The 19,419-nt window shown below is 46.7% G+C and overlaps 1 protein-coding gene across 4 annotated transcripts in view; it reads right to left on the minus strand.

The window, feature by feature from the left end:
- Positions 1 to 19,419, minus strand: part of LOC121280146 (copine-9-like) — a 409,662-nt gene that overhangs the window by 264,130 nt on the left and 126,113 nt on the right. For all 4 annotated transcript variants that reach the window (XM_041191835.1, XM_041191836.1, XM_041191834.1 and 1 more), the window contains exon 5: positions 306 to 345. In XM_041191835.1, coding sequence (XP_041047769.1) covers positions 306 to 345 — 40 coding nt within the window. The remainder of the gene's footprint in view (positions 1 to 305; positions 346 to 19,419) is intronic.

Below are 19,419 nucleotides of genomic sequence, written 5' to 3' on the forward strand. Positions count from 1 at the left end.
TAAGTTTAGTGCTACAGTTCACCTGAAAACTTCAACTTTTTCTGACTTTATCTCATTAAAGTAGTCGCACGACTAAACTTTGTTGCCAGGTCATTGCCATAATAAGGGACTCAAACCCAAAAAATCTACAAAGGATGTATTCTCCTAAAAGGGAGTACATCACAGAATGTGATACATAAACTGGACATTATAGACTTGGCATACTATCCGGCTGTAATGTAAGCAGGCTGATTTTATGTGATTTACACCCCAGCTATATAGAAAGCCCCCAATCACTCTTGATAAGAGATGATTTCCAAACTCACATGTTTTGAAATGTTTGTGCTCCTTGAGTCCACATTGTACCTGCAGGTTTAAGACAGGAGAAGACAGTGAGACCAAGAGGGGAACACACATTGGCAACGGACACCAATTTAACGATATAAGCAGCCGAGAACAAGTAAAAGCAATTCAACACATCTAGGCCTGTTCAACTTACATATTAATGCTCTCTTTTATCAGGCCTCTACTTCCTGCTGCATCAGAAATCTGCCAACTTCCTTTTTGATGTTTCAACGTATACAAGTTTATTTACTGGCACATGCATCAATATAATTATTTTGTTTTATTTGTTGTTTTTCTGCATTTTCACTGCTAATAACTCTGATTACTTTCTGAATGGGCACTGTAGCTCCTTTATATCAATAAACACAGTTGTGTGACCCGTTTCCTGCCCTCTGAAAATGTTGCCTCTACTGGAAGGAGAGCATAATGACAGCAAGATAAGTTTACATTGGCAGTTTCCAATACACATTTGCATGTAAGAACTTACAATGGAAAAGCTTGACAAAAAGTACCTGTAGAAGTTAGTGTTTAATAGATAGGTACCTAAGATATTAATGCTTCTACAATCTTGTATTTTTGTTAAGGCTAGAATTATGAAACTGATCAGAACCAATTTTAGCTACTCATATCTGACGAAACTGGGCAGGCAGTAGGAGGGGGTGCAGTTAAAATAATGGGAGTCACACACCTCCGCCAATCCTGTTTCATTCCTGCTGTGTCTCCGTATTAACCTGCTCCTTTGACAGGACACCTGTAGGAACGGAGCTGAGATCAGTTTTAAACATTGGATCCACTATTGTCATTGGGATACCATCTGCCATATCAACCAGAGCGAGAGAGGGGGTGGCATTGTAGGCTCCCACCTTGGGAAAAACCCACTGGAAGCTGAATCCTGGGCCAGAAGAGGACCTGAAGGAAAGTTTTAAGGTTTCTACAGGTTCCCTTGTGGCCCAGAAATCCTCTTCTGAGCCCCTCACTCCCCATTGTAGGTGCAACCTCTCAGCCTCTCTCAAACCTCCTGATTATGACCCTGATCATTCTCATAGCACCCTGGCTGTAGCTCCTGACACTTGTTTATACTACTACCCACCAGCTAGGCAGTTGGATCGGCCAGTCAGGCTTCCTGTCCAAGCCACACACCACCCTGACCAGGTACTCTATATCCATTCATTCACTGTCGCTGGGTCAAAATCCTAAAACTCCCTTCCGAACAGCACTGTGGGTATTCCTACACCACACTGTGTTCAAGAAGGTGGCTCACCACCACATTCTCAAAGCCAATTGGGATGGGCAATAAACGTTGGCCGAGCCAGCAAAGCCCACATCCCATGAGATCATTTTAAAAATGGATACTTGGGCAGGAGGCTGCAATATGTTGTTTGAATGACACCATTAAGATCAGCAAAGCCTCCATTTTTCTGACCTTGCTTGGTTTTCCACATGCCTTACACCCTCCCTGCCTGTCCATTAATATCAGAGCCAAGGGTTCAATCAAACAACAGGAATCAACATTGCGAAAATGCTGGAGAATCTGTCCCCTGGATTCCCTTTATTGTACTTTGTAAATAGTATTTCTCAAATGCGTTAGTAAGATCCAACAACAAAAAGCAGAAACTGACTCAGATTTAGTTCCAAAATAATGTTGAGTTTAATGGCACTCACCATTACATGTAAATTATCCAGCAACTTACGGCAAGAAAGAAACACAGAAGGAAAAAAACAATAAAAACTGGGAAATAAAAATACTGGTCCAAACTGGTCTTGTACACCTTAAACTGTAACACCAGTAAAACTGGAAAATAAGAGTACAGGTCAGAACAGTTTTTTCCTCCTGGGAATATCCAGCGAACTGCAAATATCCACACATTGTTGAACGATATGCAATACTCTATCAAAGCCTTGTAAGAATGCCAGCTCACCCTCAACCTCCCTGTGAATCTCTAGGAATTGCAACATTTGCTGCAGAAACTCACCAAGGTTCCTTCGACAGCACCCTCCAAACCCATGACCACTACCATCTAGAAGGGCAAGGGCGGCAGATACATGGGAACATAGGAGAACACACGGGAGAAAGTCTAACGAGGCAGGCCATGAAATGCCCTGACCCAGCCCCCAGCAAAATCTGGACCATAAATACTGCATTCAAATTTACTTTTGCCTCCTTCCCCATCAACCCCCACACCCCCCCTGATTTCTCCCACCTTCCACACACCCAGCTCTCTCTTATTCAACCCCCTGCCTCCCTCCTCATCAAAATCCCTAACATCCATGATTGTTGACCCATTGAGGTATCACAAAACAGCAAAGGAGCACTTTGGTTTTGATGCCTCAGCACTGACTGCTGTCTGCACCTTCAAGAAAAATGCACAGCAACAGAGCGTGTGCAATAGGACAATGGTTGTGCACTTTGCTTGATATGATCTCTCACAGGGAGAGCTGCAATTTCCAATTTAGGTTTGCACCATGCTTGATTAGTCTTGCAAGAAATCTGCTCATAGATGAGGAGGAGCACGCTTACCTTTGCATTGTTCCTGATAACACACACTACTTTTTCATTTGCAGTCAGAGGCAAGGTACACAGGTGGCTGCCTGGACTCAGCTGGCAACCTTCCTCAGTGCAGCTTGCGTCTTTGCTTTTATGAGACGGCTGTCTCCAGCCCATAATAGACCTCTGCCTTTTGATCTATGGCTATTGCAAGATCACCGACTCCCTGTACCATACATCTCCACTGTGACATTTTGATCAATGACTGCGCATTTCTCTCGTCACCATAACTTTCCCATTCACAGAGTCATACAGCACTGACAAAGCCCATCATGCCTGTAGTAGCTCTCTGAAAGAGCTACCAACTAGTCTCGTGCCCCTGCTCTTTCCCCATAGTCTTACAAATGTTTCCATTTAAGTAGAAAGCCAGTTCCCCAGTTGGGAATGTAAAGTGTCATCCAAGTTACTGTTGAATCTGCTACTACCACCCTTTTAAGCAGTACATTCCAGATCATAGCAATTCACTGTCTAAACAAAAATCTCCCTTGCACTTTTTTTGACAATTATTTTAAATCAATGTTCTCTAGTTACCAACTCTCCTGCCATTGGAAACAGGTTCTCCCTATCTACTCTATCAAAACCTCTCATAATTTTGAACACTTCCATTACATCTCTCCTTAACCTTCTCTGTTCCATGGAGAACAATCCCCGTATCTCCAGCCCCTCCAGATAATTGAAAATCCTCATCCTCACTACCATTCTAGCTAATCACCTCTGTACCCTCTCCAAGGCTTTGGCACCTTTTCTAAAGTGCGATGCCTAGAATTGGACACAATGCTCCAGCTGTGGTCTAGCAAATAATTTATAAAAGTTTAGCGTAACCTTCTTGCTTTTGCACTCAGTGACTTTATCTATAAAACCAGAGACCCAAATGCTTTTTCAAAAGTTTATCAACTTAACAGTGCAACTCTATAAATGCTACCCCCTTGCTGCATTTTCCACTTCATTACCAAATGTGCCACCGACCAAGCTATTAAAATTAGCAAGGGGATCTTCGTTGGAATGTGTTATGCCAGACCAGATTTCGAGGATGTTTATGAAACAAAACCTGTAGATTGGGCCAACTAAAATCCATTTTGCCTATTACTGGGATGCGTTAGTTTTTTTTTGCATAGACATATTGCAAAGGGGGTTAGCAAAGGTACAGAAAACTCCTAAGATAAAAGCAAAATACTGCGGATGCTGGAAATCTGAAACAAAAACAGAAAATGCTGGAAAAACTCAGCAAGTCTAGCAGCATCTGTGGAGAGAGAAACAGGGTTAACGTCTGCATGGCCCTCCTTCAGAGCTGAAGAGTTTTCTCCTCAGCTATGAAGAAGGGTCATTCGGCCTTGAAACGTTAACTCTGTTTCTCTCTCCATAGATGCTGTTAAACCTGCTGAGTTTTTCCAGCATTTTCTGTTTTTGTTACAGAAAGCCCTGTTGCTGCTACCAAACTCCACCCAGAATCAAAGAGAGTGCTTAGAAAAGTAATATCAGTAGTTGTAGTCAAACATCAAACAAAGTTATGCTGAGGGTGAAGGTTTTTTTTTAAATTGATAGCATTGGAAGGCAAGACACTGCTGATAGTTGCAAAGGAGGACAGGGGTCTAAGCTTGTCTGGAAACGAAAGGTTGGTTTGAAGCCTTCTTGTCAGCTGTCTCCCAACAGGCATGCAATGTGAGGATTATTCTGAGTGTTGCCTCAGAGAAGAAAAGGAGTAAATTCATTTTAACAATTTCCTGCCTGCAAGTTGCCTCCTGAGTGCCATAAACTTCATAGTTGATCAAATTAGTTGAGGAGCAAGACGTGGGACAGGAACACTTGCAATGTCCCACCACCATCCATGCACCAGCTCCCCCCACACACCTCCCCTGCCACCTCCCCCACCCCCCCACCCAGCCCCCACAAACCCACCACCCCCAAGATCTGGAGGTAGCAAAACACTTCCAATTCCCGACCATGAATTGTTTCACGTTGGTTATTTCTGAATGTTTTTGACCATATCAAGCTTTTTTTTTTGTTGCATCTTTCACCTTTATGACAATCTGAAGGAACGATGAGACTGTGGAACTCACTGCCACGTGGACTGGTTGAGGTGAATATCATAGATGCATTTAAGGGGAAGCTAGGTAAATACATGGGGTGAGGAGAAAAGATTAGAAAGACAGGATGATAAGGCGGGACAAAGTAAGGTAGGAGGAACCTCATAAGGAGTATAAACATTGGCATAGACCTATTGAGCCATAAGGCCTGTTTCTGTGCTGTAAAAATCTATGTAATGCTACAATTTTGTCCTATGTAAAGGAAATAGTGAAAATCAAGTAGAAATAAGGTTGGCCAAAGAAGATAATTATTCCTCATCTAAACTTGAAGTTAAAACTAGTCTTACAATTTGGGTTTGTGCAGGCACTTGCTTTCACATCCAACTCAAAAACAGCTTCCATGGACAAACCTGTGTCTTCAGTCGCTGAAGTTTATCTTCCATGCAAAGTAATCAGGATGAGCACAACAATGCTCCATTATATGTCAGCAGAAGAGGATTTATATCGTTCGTGCCAGACATGTTTCTGTAACAGAATAAGCTACCAATCAGAATCATTTAGGCACTTTACAGCCTTCCGGACTGAATATTGAGTTCAACAACTTTAGATTTTGAACTCCCTCCTCCATCCCCACCCCTTTCCATTTCTTCCCCCTCCCTTTTGTTTTTTCCAATAATTTATATAGATTTTTCTTTTCCCACCTATTTCCATTATTTTTAAATCTATACCTTTTATGCCCTTTTAGTCTTATTTCACCCCAGCCCCACTAGAGCTATCTGTACCTTGCGTGTCCTGCCATCCATTCTTAATTAGCACATTCTTTTAGATTAATTCACCACTTTCAACACCTCTTTGTTCTTTTGTCTGTGTCATCTTTTGATTATTTGCTCCTATCACTGCTTGCTTGTCCCTACAACTACACCCCCAACTTCTCTCCCCCCACCCCCTCCCACCATAAACCAGCTTATATTTCACCCCTCTCCTATTTTTACTTAGTTCTGTTGAAGGGTCATGAGGACTCGAAACGTCAACTTTGTTCTTCTCCGCCGATGCTGCCAGACCTGCTGAGTTTTTCCAGGTATTTCTGTTTTTGAATCAGAATCATTCATCAATAGTTACTTGCAGAAGTAGGGACTCATAGCCAAATATCAGAGTCAGCTCAACAGACACAACAGTGTTGGACCAGCTCATGAAAGGACTGAAGATCAGCAAAAAGAGAAAAAAAAACTTGCATTTATATAGTGCCTGTCAAAACCATAAGGCATCCCAAAGCACCCTACAGCCAATGAAGTACTTTCAAAGTGTAGTTACCATTTTAATTTAAGAAACAAAGTAAACAATTTGATGCAGCAAGCTCCCACAGTCAGCAATGTGATAATGATCAGATGATCTGTTTTTTGTGATGTTGAATGAGGGATAAATACTGACCAGGACACCAGGGATAACTCCCCTGCTCTTCTTTGAAAAAGTGCTGTAGAATCTTTTACATCCAACTGAGAAAGCAGACAGGGCCTCAGTTTAACACCTGATCCAAAAGACAGCATCTGCAACACTCCCTCAGTAATGCACAATGTCAGTTTTGTGCTCAAGTCCTCGAGTAAGACTGGAACACAGAACCTTCTGGCTCAGCAGCACGAGTGCTACCAACTGAACCAGAAGGTAAAAGAAAAAACTGTGGATGCTGGAAATCCAAAACAAAAACAAAAATAAAAATACCTGGAAAAACTCAGCGGGTCTGACAGCATCTGCGGAGAGGAACACAGTTAACGTTTCGAGTCCATATGACTCTTCAACATAACTAAGGAAAAATAGAAGAGAGGTGAAATATAAGCTGGTTTAAGGAGGGGTGGGACAAGTAGAGGGCCAGTGATAGGTGGAGATAACCAAAAGATGTCATTGACAAAAGGACAAAGAGGTGTTGACAGTGGTGATATTATCTAAAGGAATGTGCTAATAGATGACATTAAGGGTAGAAAGCAGGAGAAGCAAGGTACAGATAGCCCTAGTGGGGGTGGGGTGGGGGGAAGGGATTGAAATAGGTTAAAAGGTAGAGATAAAACAATGGTGGAAATACATTTAAAAATAATGGAAATAGGTGGGAAAAGAAAAATATATATAAGTTATTGGGAAAAAAGAGGGTGGGGATGGAAGAGAAAGTTCATTATCTAAAGCTGTTGAACTCAACATTCAGTCTGGAAGGTTGCAAAGTGCCTAGTTGGAAGATGAGGTGCTGTTCCTCCAGTTTGCGTTGAGCTTCACTGGAACAATGCAGCAGGCCAAGGATGGGTATGTGGGCATGAGAGCAGGGTGGAGTGTTGAAATGGCAAGTGTCAGGGAGGTCTGGGTCATGCTTGCTGAACCATGGCTGACATACTAAACAGACAAACAAGTCCTATGGAACGATGGACAAGCACTTCCCAGAAAATGGGCTAGCAATCCAATGCCAACTCAATATCATCTTACTTAAAGTGACATAAGAGTTCCTTCCTATGGTGTGATGCCTTATCTAATGCACCCAGGTCAAAACAGTAACTAACAAGTTAATTCAAAGTGGTTGATCCTTATACCCATAAAACATGCTTACAATGAAGTAATCTAAGAGAAAAGTGACTAAAAATTCATTTGCGCCCGTTCCTTCTCCTGTAATGTTTTCTGCTGGCTGGCTGTATGCTCAATGGGGAACTGAACAGGGTGCCTGGATCGCCAATGTTCCAGCTAGTGTCCTGCTCTTAAAGGGAAGCTGCACTTAACGAAAGAGGTTGCTGATGACTGCCAGTACTGCAATTGGAAAAAAGGGCAATGGAGTGCCAGGACAAAGGGAGGGCTCCATGGCTCATAGCTGCAACACTGGAAGGCTTATTCATGGAAGTCGACAGGAGGAGAGACGTCACGTTTCTGCAAGGAGGCTTAAAGGTCATAAAGGAAGGGCTTCCGAAGGGAATAGGAGCAGCTGGCCAGGGAGGTGAACTCCCACTTTGGCTCTAAGAACCTGGTAGCAGTGCATGACCTCATTGTAGGTGGTCAACATCAGTAAATGCATCTTCAAAAAACATCTCAAACTCACCAAACCACCAAATTCTCACGCAGCCCAATGCATCACACTCCCAGCACTCACCCATCTGCAGTTACTAGCACTCAAGACTCATGGATAACATTCAGATCCTCCACCTCACCCTCATACACCTTCCATTGATGCCAGCCTCACACCCACCTCTCGCTACCTCCACATACCTCCAGCTATTCAACCATGGAAGGCAAATCAACCAGTCAAAATGCAACACAATCACTGATGTTCTGCCCTCTTCCTTGCAGAATAAGGTTGCCCATGATAGAAGGGTGCAAAACCAAATCAGCAGGGGATAGGCATGCCTCTAAGCCTGATGGAGGAAATGGTACTGCGTAACATGGGGCCAGCCGTTCTTGGCAAGAACATTCATATTGATGATATGTTACTGCCTTAAGCCCCTTTTAAACTGCCACCTCACCCTCAGCCCATTAACTGGCATGAGGTGCAAGCTGCAGATGGTGTGACCATGGCCCTCTTGCTTTCCACAGCACCCTCTCCTCACCCTAACCTACTCATTCTGATTTTATGCTTTCAGATACCAAAGAGCTCCCACCTGCCCAGCAGCCCCAGGGGAAAGAAAGAGAGAGCAACACCAAGTCACTGATGAAGAAGCAACAACATCTGTTCCGACAATCGCAGGCACCAGCTTAGATACTGGCATTGGGCAAACTTCAGTGGCTGGAATATAGTCAGGATCCGTGCATGGTAAGTTACATGAATGCACTGTAGCCAGGCCATGGAGAATGAGTTCTGCTGCACAGGAATCAGGCAAGGACATTGGGTGGAATTGGCCCTGATTTGCACAAAGTGCGGTAGCAAGCAGGGAAAAGGACGTTTTACCCACTGGCCACAATGGCAGGTTTTTCGCGGCATATCGTCCCATTCCTGGCCTGTCCCGCCTTATTAATAATGCATTCGCAGGAAACACACTGGATTGCCGGCGGGCAAGGTCGGATTTGCCCGCTCTGCCATGGCCTCGGTGTTTCTTCGCTCCAACTGCCATATTTAAAGCGCACCAGAGCGCAGCCTACTTCATGTCTACAGACCAGGACTGCCCCAGGCCACAGATGGCCTCAAAAGCAAAAAAGATGGCAGCACCCAGATTTAGTGACGCCTCTCTGGGGCACCTGCTGGATGCAGTGGCAGGCCGCTGTGATGTCCTCTACCCCTGCTCTGGCCACAGGAGGTTCATCAGAGTCACTAATCCGGTCTGGGAGGTGGGGGTGGTAGTGGCAGTCAGCACAACCAGGGCACAGAGGAGGCCAGCCATGCAGTGCAGGAAGAGGCTGAATGCTGTCATCTGTTGCGCCAGGGCAAGTCAACCACCTCACCACTCACAAACCCATCACACATCCACAGGGGACAACATCACTAACTCTCACTCACACCCTCACATCTCCATCAGGCTCATATCCTCTGGAGCTCATATCCCCATCCCATCTACGGCTCCGTTCACCACACAAACATTCCACGCAGGGCCGTGCATCCTGCTCACGCTCTCTCCATCTGTTTTCATGCAGGAGAAGCTGGCTGACAACAGCAGGGAGAGGGCTCAGACTGGGGGTGGAGTGGCCCACATCAGGCCCCTCACTCACTCTGATGAGCGTGCCATCGCGCTGACTGGTGAGGACATGGACTGTGCCCGCAGCGACAGTGAGGTCAGCGGCGAACACCCACCTGAGGATCCTGCACCACATCATCCCTCCCTCAATGCAAGTATGAGTGCTCTCTCTCCTGCTTTTGAATCTGCTTCCATGCACTAATTATCTCAACTTTGGTTCACAGGGAGCTCTGCCAAGTCATCGACACCCTCAGCCAGCCAGCCCTTCAGCTCCATCCAAGTCCTCACCTCCAAACAAGAGGACCTCAGCTTCATCCAGGTCCGCACCTCCAGCCAAGTGGACATCTCTTCCACTGAAGAGCTGGAAATAAGTAGCCTGGGAGACCCGTCACAGCGTTTAGCCACACCCTCCACCAACGCAGAGACACACACCTCGCTGGGACCTAGATCTAGAGCAGGCTCGGGTTCACAATCTGATGGTCACCCCACACGTGTCCGCAGCAGAAGGAGGCAGGCTCAGCAGAGCTTCCCAGCACTCGGAGGACAGCTGGGGAAGAGGCATCTGTGAGGTCCGAGTCAGATGACAAGCCTCTGGATTCGGCCTTGCAACTCATCCTAGGGAGTTAGCAGAAGACGGGGGAACATCACTCAGGGCTGCTGGAAGCCCTCAACAGAGTGGCATTCGAGTCGGAGGAGTGCATCTGCCTGCTCTCTGATGAAGTGATGCCCACATGTGAGCGTATGGAGGTCTCCATGAGAATGAAAGCGGATGCCAGGGAGACCCTGGTCCAGCAAAACGCGGAGATGCATGCAGAACTGCACTCCATCGCAGTAGTCATTGGTGAGTTCTTGCAATGGCAACTCAAGAGGAAAACGGGGCACCTCAACATCCCTTCCAGATGCTCCTTTCCCCTCAAAGAGCCAGGCCGGGGCCCTCGGGCACTCGAAGGGAGAAGCAGCAGCAGCTGGACACACTTGGGTCATCCACTCGGGAACCTCAGAGGCTGTCCTCTCCCTCTGAGTTCCTTTTGCCTGTGACCCCCTCAACCTCGCCTGGGAGCAGCTAGCCCACAGGAGGGCAGCCAAAGCAAGCTGGGACCCCCAAGGCTTCGGCTCTGCAGAGGAAGCACACTGAAGTCATCAGAGGCATCGGGACCAGCCATTGCACAGGCTGTCTCCACCCTGCTGTGGATGGTGGGGCAGTACCTAGAAGAAGTGGTAGGCCTAAAAACGTTAAGAAATTCTGATCACAAGTGGTTGCACGGGTGAACACATTCTGTCACTTTATAATCTGAAAATATATTCACTTTCACTGGATAATGTGTAATGGTGTCTTTCAGTTTCATTTACAGGCTTTGTGAGTCCTCCCACTGCAATCCCCCCCTGCACCAGCAGTGCAGCTACATGCAGCTGGACCAAGAGTGATTCTGGAGGGATGAGTGTGAGTGCAGCAGAACCTTTCTGAGCCTCGTGCAAACACTCTCCCACACACACACAGAACCTCCATCCATCACTCCCATTGCACTGTCCTGAGCACTTTATCTGCTGCCTGCTGGGGCTCTCTTTCAGTTGTCCATCTGAGCTGACCTGCATCTCCACCCACCCACTGATTAAACTCCCATGCAGAGGAGAGTGCAAGAGGAGGACCCTGGGACAGGCAGTCAGCAGTGCCTAGAGGTTCTAGTCTATCTAGAGAATCTTGCATCTAGTCTATACTCAAGTAGGAGTACGGGTAAAATAAAAGCAAGGGTCCATATTCTATTTAATTAAGATATGTCTGGGGAGCTCGGTCCCATGATTTGCACATCCTGCACTATGTGGGAAATCCTAGGTGCTCCTGGTGGTCTGGATAACCATGAGTGCAGGACATGCGTCCGACTGGAGCAACTTGAGCTCCAGGTTTTGGGGCTTGAGTGGCAGCTGAGGGCACTATGGTACAATCACGAGGCTGAGGGGTTTGTGGGTAGCACGTTTCAGGAAGTGGTCACCCTGCAGCTTAAGAAAGTGCAAGCAGAGAGGGAATGGGCGACCACCAAACAGAAGAAGGGGACCAGGCAGGTTATGAGGTAATCCCCCGAGTGCATCTCGCTCGCAAACCATTTTTCAGCCTTGGAAAACGGTGAGAGTGACAATTCCTCTGTGGAGGCGAACCAGAGCCAAGGTCATGGCACTGCGGGTGGTCCAGCTGCTGGGCGGTGGGGGGGGAGGTAGAAGCATGGGAGGGCAATAGTGGTACGATTCATTAATGAGGCGAGTAGACAGGTGCTTCTGCGGCTGCAGATGTGGCTCCAGGACAGCATGTTACCTCCCGGATGCCAGGGTAAAGAAAGTCACGGAACGGCTGCAGAGCATTCTGAAGGGGGAGGGTGAACAGTCCATGTTGGAAGCAATGACATAGGAAGAAAGAGTAATGAGGTCCTACAAGCAGACTTTAGGGAGTGAGGTAGGAAATTGAAAAGGACTTAAAAGGTAGTAACCTCTGGATTACTCCTGGTGCCATGCAGTAGAGAGTATAGGAACAGAAGGATAGAGAAGATGAATGCGTGCCTGGAGAGATTGTACAGGAGGGAGGGCTTTAGATTCCTGGGGCATTGGGACCATTTCTGGGGGGTGCTGGGACCTGTACAAGTTGGACAGGTTACATCTGAACAGAAACGGGACCAACATCCTTGCGGGGAGGTTTGCTGATGCTGTAGGGATGGATGTAAACTAAATTGGCAGGGGGATGGAATCGTGAAAAGTAGTTCAGAGGGGAGTAGTTGAGATGGAGTTAGAAGTTAAAACAAAAGAAGTGAGTCTGGAAGGCAGAAGAAGCATAGGCTAGATAAGAAAGAGTGAGTTTAGCAATGCTATTTGGAATATATTTTAATGCAAGGAGTCTGAGGAATAAATCAGACAAGCTGAGGGCAGAGATAGGCACGTGGGAGTATGATATCGTAGTTACAACCAAGACGTGGCTAAAAGGGCAGGATTGGTAGCTCAATATTCCTGGTTACAGGGTATTCAGGCGAGATAGAGAGGGGGATAGAAGAGGAGGGGGGTTCACAATATTGATCAAGGAATCAATTATAGCAGTGAGGAGGGATCTTGGAAGGGTCATCAAATGAGGCCATATGGGTGGAAGTAAAAAACACAAAAAGGCAAACACGCTGTTGGGTGTGTACTATAGGCCCCCAGATAGTCAGGGGTGGGGGGGGATAGAGGATCATATATGTAATTAAATTTCAGAGAAGTATAAGAATAATAGGGCAGTAATAGTCGGGGATTTTAACTACCCAAATATTAACTGGGATAGTTTCAATATGCAAGGTAGGGAGGGAGTAAAATTTTTAAGTTGCATCCAGGGGAACTTTTTTAGCCAGTACATAGAAAGCCCAACAAGGGAGCAGGCAGTACTGGACCTAATATTCAGAAATGAGCCCGAGCATTTGGAAGGTGTATCAGTAGGGGAGCATTTTGGAGATAGGGAAAGTAACTCAGTTAAATTTAGGGTAGTTATGGAAAAGGATAAGGTTGGGGAAAGGCTAATTTTACTAGCATGAGATACAATTTGGCCCAAGTGGACTGGGAGCAACTATTTGCAGATAAAACTGTGTCAGAGCAGTGGGAGGCATTCAAGGAGGAAATAGCGAGAGTACAGGGACAATATGTTTCCATAAAGACAAAGGGGGAGGGGGGGGACCAAGTCCTGAGAACCCTGGATGTTAAGGGACATAAAGGCTAGGATTAAGAAAAAAAGAAAAGCTTATGGCAGATACCGAGGGCTCAATATAGCAGAGTCCTGGAGGAGCATAAAAAGTGCAGGGGGGGACTTAGAAAGGAAATTAGGAAAGCCAAAAGAGTGCATGAGAAAACATTGGTGGATAGAATAAAGGAAAATCCAAAGGTTTTTTTTAAATATATAAAGAGCAAGAGAATAACTAGGGAAAGAGTAGGGCCAATTAGGGACAATAGAAGTAATCCGTGTGTGGACCTGGAAGACGTGGGTGGGTGCAGTCCTCAATGAGTACATTTTCACAATGAAAAAGGTATAGACATCAGGGTGGATGACAGTGAAAGATTAGAGGAAATTAATGTAGAAAGAGAGGAGGTACTGGCGGGTTTAGCGGCCTTAAAAGTGGATAAATTCGCAGGCCTGGATGAGATGTATCCCAGGCTGTTGAGGGAGGCAAGGGGAGAGATATTAGGGGCCCTAGCAGTAATTTTCAAATCCTCTCTGGCCACAGGTGAGGTGCCAGAGGACTGGAGGACTGCTAACGTTGTCCCATTATTAAAAAAGGGAGGAAGGGATAGACCAAGAAATTACAGGCCAGTCAATCCAACCTTGGTGGTGGGGAAGCTACTAGAAAGAATTCTGAGGGACAGAATATATCTGCGCTTGGAGAGACACGGATTAATCAGGGATAGTCAGCATGGATTTGTTAAGGGAAGGTAATGTTTGACAAATTTGATCAAATTTTTTGAGAAGGTAACCAAGATTGTTGATGAGGGTAATGCATTTGATATAGGCTGCATGGACTTTAGCAAAGCTTTTGATATTGTTCCTCATGGCAGGTTGGTAAAGAAAGTAAGAGCATATGGGATCCAAGGCAAAGGGGCACGTTGGATCTAAAATTGGCTGAGAGGCAGGAAGAAGAGAATGATGTAGAAGGATGTTTCTGTGATTGTGTTTTCAACCCAGATAAGTGTGAGGTAATGCACTTGGGGAGGGCTAACAAGGCAAGGGGTTACGTTATGAATAGTAGGACCCTGGAAAGTGCTGAAGATCAGAGGGGCCTTGGTGTGCATACCTGCAGATCCCTGAAGGTAGCAGGGCAGGTAGGTAAGGTGGTTAAGAAGGCATTTGGGATACTTGCCTTTATTAGCCGAGGCATAGAGTACAAGAGCAGTTACAGGTGGAAGGAGCCCGGGGTAGGAGGGAGTAAGGGTGGAGGAGGGAGTGGGGGGGCATGTCCAAGTGACTTTGCAAGGGAGGGGTCTGCAGAGTCAATGACTGCCTCCCGGGGAGCAAACTGAGAGTGGGTGTGGTAGGAGGTAATGGTGAGTATGAGAGGGGGCAGAGTGAGCTGGAAGGTGGGAGGGTGAGGGTGCGATGGTAGCAGTAGAAGGGATGGCGAGGGTCCTTGGTGGGAACTTCAAGGGATGCTGGAACTGTATAAAAGGCTGGTTAGGCCTCAACTAGAGTACTGCGTGCAGTTCTGGTCACCACATTATAGGAAGGATGTGATTGCACTGGAGAGGGTGCAGAGGAGATTTACCAGGATGCCGCCTGGGCCGGAGGGTCTGAGCTATGAGGAAAGATTGGGTAGGCTAGGGTTGTTTTCCTTGGAGCAGTGAAGGTTGAGAGGGGTCCTGATAGAGGTGTATAAGATTATGAGTGGCATAGATAGGGTGGATATGAAGGCATTTTTTCCATTAGTAGTGGGGTCAATAACTAGGGGGCATAGATTTAAGGTAAGAGGTAGAAGGCTAAGAGGGGAGTTGAGGAGAATTTTTTTAACCCAGAGGGTAGTGGGAGCCTGGAACTCACTGCCCAAAAGGGTGGTTGAATCAGAAACTCTCATAACATTTAAGAAATATTTAGACATTCACTTGCATTGCCATAGCCTCCTGGGCTATGAGCCAAGTGCTGGAAAATGGGATTAGTGTAGTCAGATCTTTGCTAACCGTTGCGGACACGATGGGCTGACTGTGCTATAATTGGGTATGAGCACCTGTGCCCGTCCAACACAATGCTTTGCTCACTTTCGATTTCGACAGCCATGGTAGTCGTTAAGTTTCTGATCAGCTCCCCCATACTTTCTGATCCCACAGTCACCCATGTCCTTTCGCCCATCACTGTTGACCCCCATCATCACCTTCCACCTCCACATTGTCAAGTACTAACTCAAACCCTTTTCTTTCCAAGATGTCCAGGTGAATGTGCATGTTCCCTACCTTCCTGAGAATCCCACACCCATCCACCCTGATCACCCTGACCTCTTCCTTCCCACCCCCATGGTCCATGACTACCTCTGAGTTCCCACCAAGGACCCTCGCCATCCCTTCTACTGCTACCATCGCACCCTCACTCTCCCACCTTCCAGCTCACTCTGCCCCCTCTCATACTCACCATTACCTCCTACCACACCCACTCTCAGTTTGCTCCCCGGGAGGCAGTCATTGACTGCGCAGACCCCTCCCTTACAAAGTCACTTGGACTTGCCCCCCCACTCCCTCCTCCACCCTTACTCCCTCCTATCCCGGGCTCCTTCCACCCTCCAACCTTCCTCCCCTCTTATACCTACTTGCTGCATTCCCCTGTTACACCCTCCTCCCCCTGTACTCCCTCCTCCCCCTCCCAACCTCATCCTCTCTGACACCTGTGAACCCCCACAAAGTCACCCAATCTAATACCTTTGTTTCCCCGCCACTCCCAACCTCACATCCCCCACCCCCACCCCGGTACACCTTCCTCTCCTAGTCAAACCTAGACCTTCCTCTCCCACCTCCCCCCACTCCCCGCACCCCCCCCCCCCCCCCAGGAACCCAGGCCCTGGTACACCTTCCTCTCCCACTCACAGCTTGACCTCCTTCTTCCCCGCTCCCCTCGCTGATCATCTGTCCCAGCCTATGGCCAAGACCCTGATGTTCTGAAGCAGAGCCAAGATATCAACAGAGGCCTCCCATCCTCAGTGAGCTGCTTCACAGCGGAGCCACGTCCATGAGAATCCATCCAGCATGCAATGCACGTGTTCCTAGTGGGGGAATCCCGAACTAGGGGACATAGTTACAGAATAAGGGAACACTTATTTAAAACTGAGATGCGAAGGAATTTCTTCTCTCAGAGGGTAGTGAATGTCTGGAATTCTCTACCGCAGAGAGCTGTGGAGGTTAGATCACTGAAAGTATTTGAAGAGGAGGTAGATAGATTTTTGAAATATCAGGGAGTTGAGGGCTCTGAGGAGCTGGCACTAAAGAGGAGTTGAGGCCTGGGGAAGATCAGCCATGATTTTAATGAATGGTGGGGCAGCCTTGAGGGGCCCAATGGCCTACTGCTGCTCCTATTCCTTATGTTCTTATGCTGTCAACATGGCCGCAGATTGCAGAGCTCAAAGGGGCATGCAAACTCTGGCAGCGATTCAGCAATCTGTCCTCCAGCAGATTACTAGTTCTGCTGAGGCACTATCCTTGGGAATGGCAATAACATCATGGAGCATGAAACTGCTGCCCCCTATCAGGATGACAACATTCATGTTCCCACCACTGCCACACTGTTAGTGCCCTTGTTTTTGCCTTTCAGCTGATCAGCCCAGGTTGCTGCTACCCATGCCAAGATGCTACAGTTCAAAGCTGGAACCTCAAGGCCCAGAGCTGCTCGAGGGTCCTCTCGCCTTCCCCCTATCTCAAGAAACATGCCCAGTTTTGCCTGGTGCCCACATCACACATTTGAATCTGCTACCTGACTGTTTGAGAGTTCCCACAAACGCCAGTGTCTGCTCCCTGGTTTTTGCTACAGGCAGTTGAATTGTTTTCACAAGGCCATCTGGAGTTTCTTGCAGTGAGAGCAGGACGGTATTATTTATAGTTTTCATTGTAGGATCTTGGTCAAGATCAAGATCGTGGCTGCAATGGGATGTCCCAGATGGATGGTAAAGTGGGGAATAGTGGAGCCATAGTGATAAAGGGCAGTTATGCTAAGGGAAGCAGGTCTTAGCAGGTGCAGTATGGAGCATTAGTGTCCCAAATGCCACCTCCTCTCAAGCTGGCCTCCAAATTCCTGGAGGCAATGGCTGCACCCACCTGATGACAATTTTGTGGAGGATGCATCAGATCATCTTGATCTTGGGCACCCACTCAGGTGTATACTGGAGGGTGCTCCCTGTGCAGTCCAGGCATCAGAAGCATTGTTTCAACATGGCAATGATCTGCTCCATGATGTTCCTGGTGGCACCCAGGCTCTCATTATACACCCACTGTCCTCACATGGTTGGGTGGTTCTTTTGCTGGCCTTTCTCTGATGGCACCTTCAGGGTTACTAGTCCAAGTTTTAAACTTGCTTCATGAGTGGCCATTGCACCCCACCTGTGATCTGGAACTCCAGATTTTCCTTCTTGCCATTGCATTGGGCTCTCAGTGTAATCTGTCCTCTCATCGTGCCATCATGTAGCCTCAACCTTACTTTCAAGGGTTTCATTTTCAGATCACCATGTTGTGCCACTTCGTACAGCCTGTGAAGATCATTATGTTGCAATGACACAGCAGTGTCTTTCTGACACTTCATGTTCACCTGATACCCTCTTTCTGCGGTCATCATTGTAATAGCCACAAGCTATTTGTCACCTATAGAATTGACAGAACCAACCTGTTCTATCATGTATAGTTCTTGATCAGACTCTTTTGCTGATATCTCTCTAGTGACCATCTGTACAGGCTTGCTTTGCTTTTTTCTAGCCAAACATTTGAGTGCAAAATGATTCGGCTCCTTGCCATTTAAACACTGCAGTCGCCGTGTTGGGCAAGCCTTCTTTTCCTTTGTCCGATCTACAGGGTCATGTGAAGCCTCTGTGTTGCCACGCCCAATTAACTGCTCGAAGCTTGGCCTGCCTTGCATACTGGTCTGCTTGATCCAATGTTAAGATCATCTTTAGTCTGCAGAAAGTCGGAAAGTTGTTCAACCTGAGCACCCACGATTATGCGATCACGGATTAGCTCGTCCTTTAGCACCGCATATCTGCAAGGACTAGCTAGGCAATATAGATCGGTTAGGGATAATTCAATAGATTCCCCAGATCATTGCGAGCGCTGGTTAAAACGTGCTCGTTCAATTGCTAAATTTTGCTTAAGGCCAAAATAGGTGTCAAGGGCTTTAATAACGGAATCAAAGCCCACGGCACAGTCCTGCACCCCGTGCCTTAGGAGGGTACTGTCTGCTACTGGACCTACTGCATAAAGAAAGGAACTAACTGGAAACTTTTACTTCTTTTCATGAAGACTTGATGCTGCTCAATACTAGAAATATTGCATTTCCATAATTCCCACTGCTGGCCTCTCTGCAGGCCCTTAAGGCAGTCAAACAGGTAGAGCAAGGGCAGGGACTGCTTATTAGGTACAGTCATCGCTACCCCTCTCCAGTGTGTCTCCTTCTTTCGCCAAAATTTCTCAAGCTGCTTTCAAAGGTTTCTTCCCTCTGTGGTTCCTTCAATAAAACCGATGTGTGTTTTATATCGATGTCTCCGCTGCTGCCACCATGTTCTGAGGTTAGGTCCTTCTGTCTTGGACTCTAGGTGTGGGACTTGGCTCTTGGACAGACTGTAGATATACTCTATTATCTGTTTAACACATGTTTATCAGTACTACTTCTAAACAGGTTACAGAGTAGGCACATTGCTCCTAAACATGATTCCAACTTCTCTCTCGAGAGTCTAACACATGACTGACTCGTGTCAGTGGTACATCATCATCCACATCATACATTAGCACATCCCATCTGTTAACCCTTTATACTTCAGTGAGCACTTTTACCACTTGAAGAGACAGAATTAAGTGGGGCACTAAATGGACAAGGATCTGGCATAACTGATCTCCAGCTATAATCAATTGGAAAATTTCGACCATTCCCTGATCCCACTTTTGGTATTGTGAAGGGACGTAATCTGTTTATAAAATCAGCAAAATGAATTGGGCACTGATACTGGAAGCTGCAACCCTGGACTGTGTCACAGCGCAGTTACAGTTGCCCAAATAATGCTTGTGCAATTTTAATGAACCTCCAGGATTTGTGAACAAGATGAGCCTATTTTAAAATTTCCTGACAATTGTGACATTTCAAACTGTAAATGAAAGCTGCAGTGGGAATTCTGGATCCCTACCCATCAAGGGTCACCTTTTTCAATTGGCCTCGTTTCAGCCTTGTTAC

The sequence above is a fragment of the Carcharodon carcharias genome, chromosome 7 (genome assembly GCF_017639515.1).
Source record: "Carcharodon carcharias isolate sCarCar2 chromosome 7, sCarCar2.pri, whole genome shotgun sequence".
In the NCBI taxonomy this organism is placed as follows: domain Eukaryota; kingdom Metazoa; phylum Chordata; class Chondrichthyes; order Lamniformes; family Lamnidae; genus Carcharodon; species Carcharodon carcharias.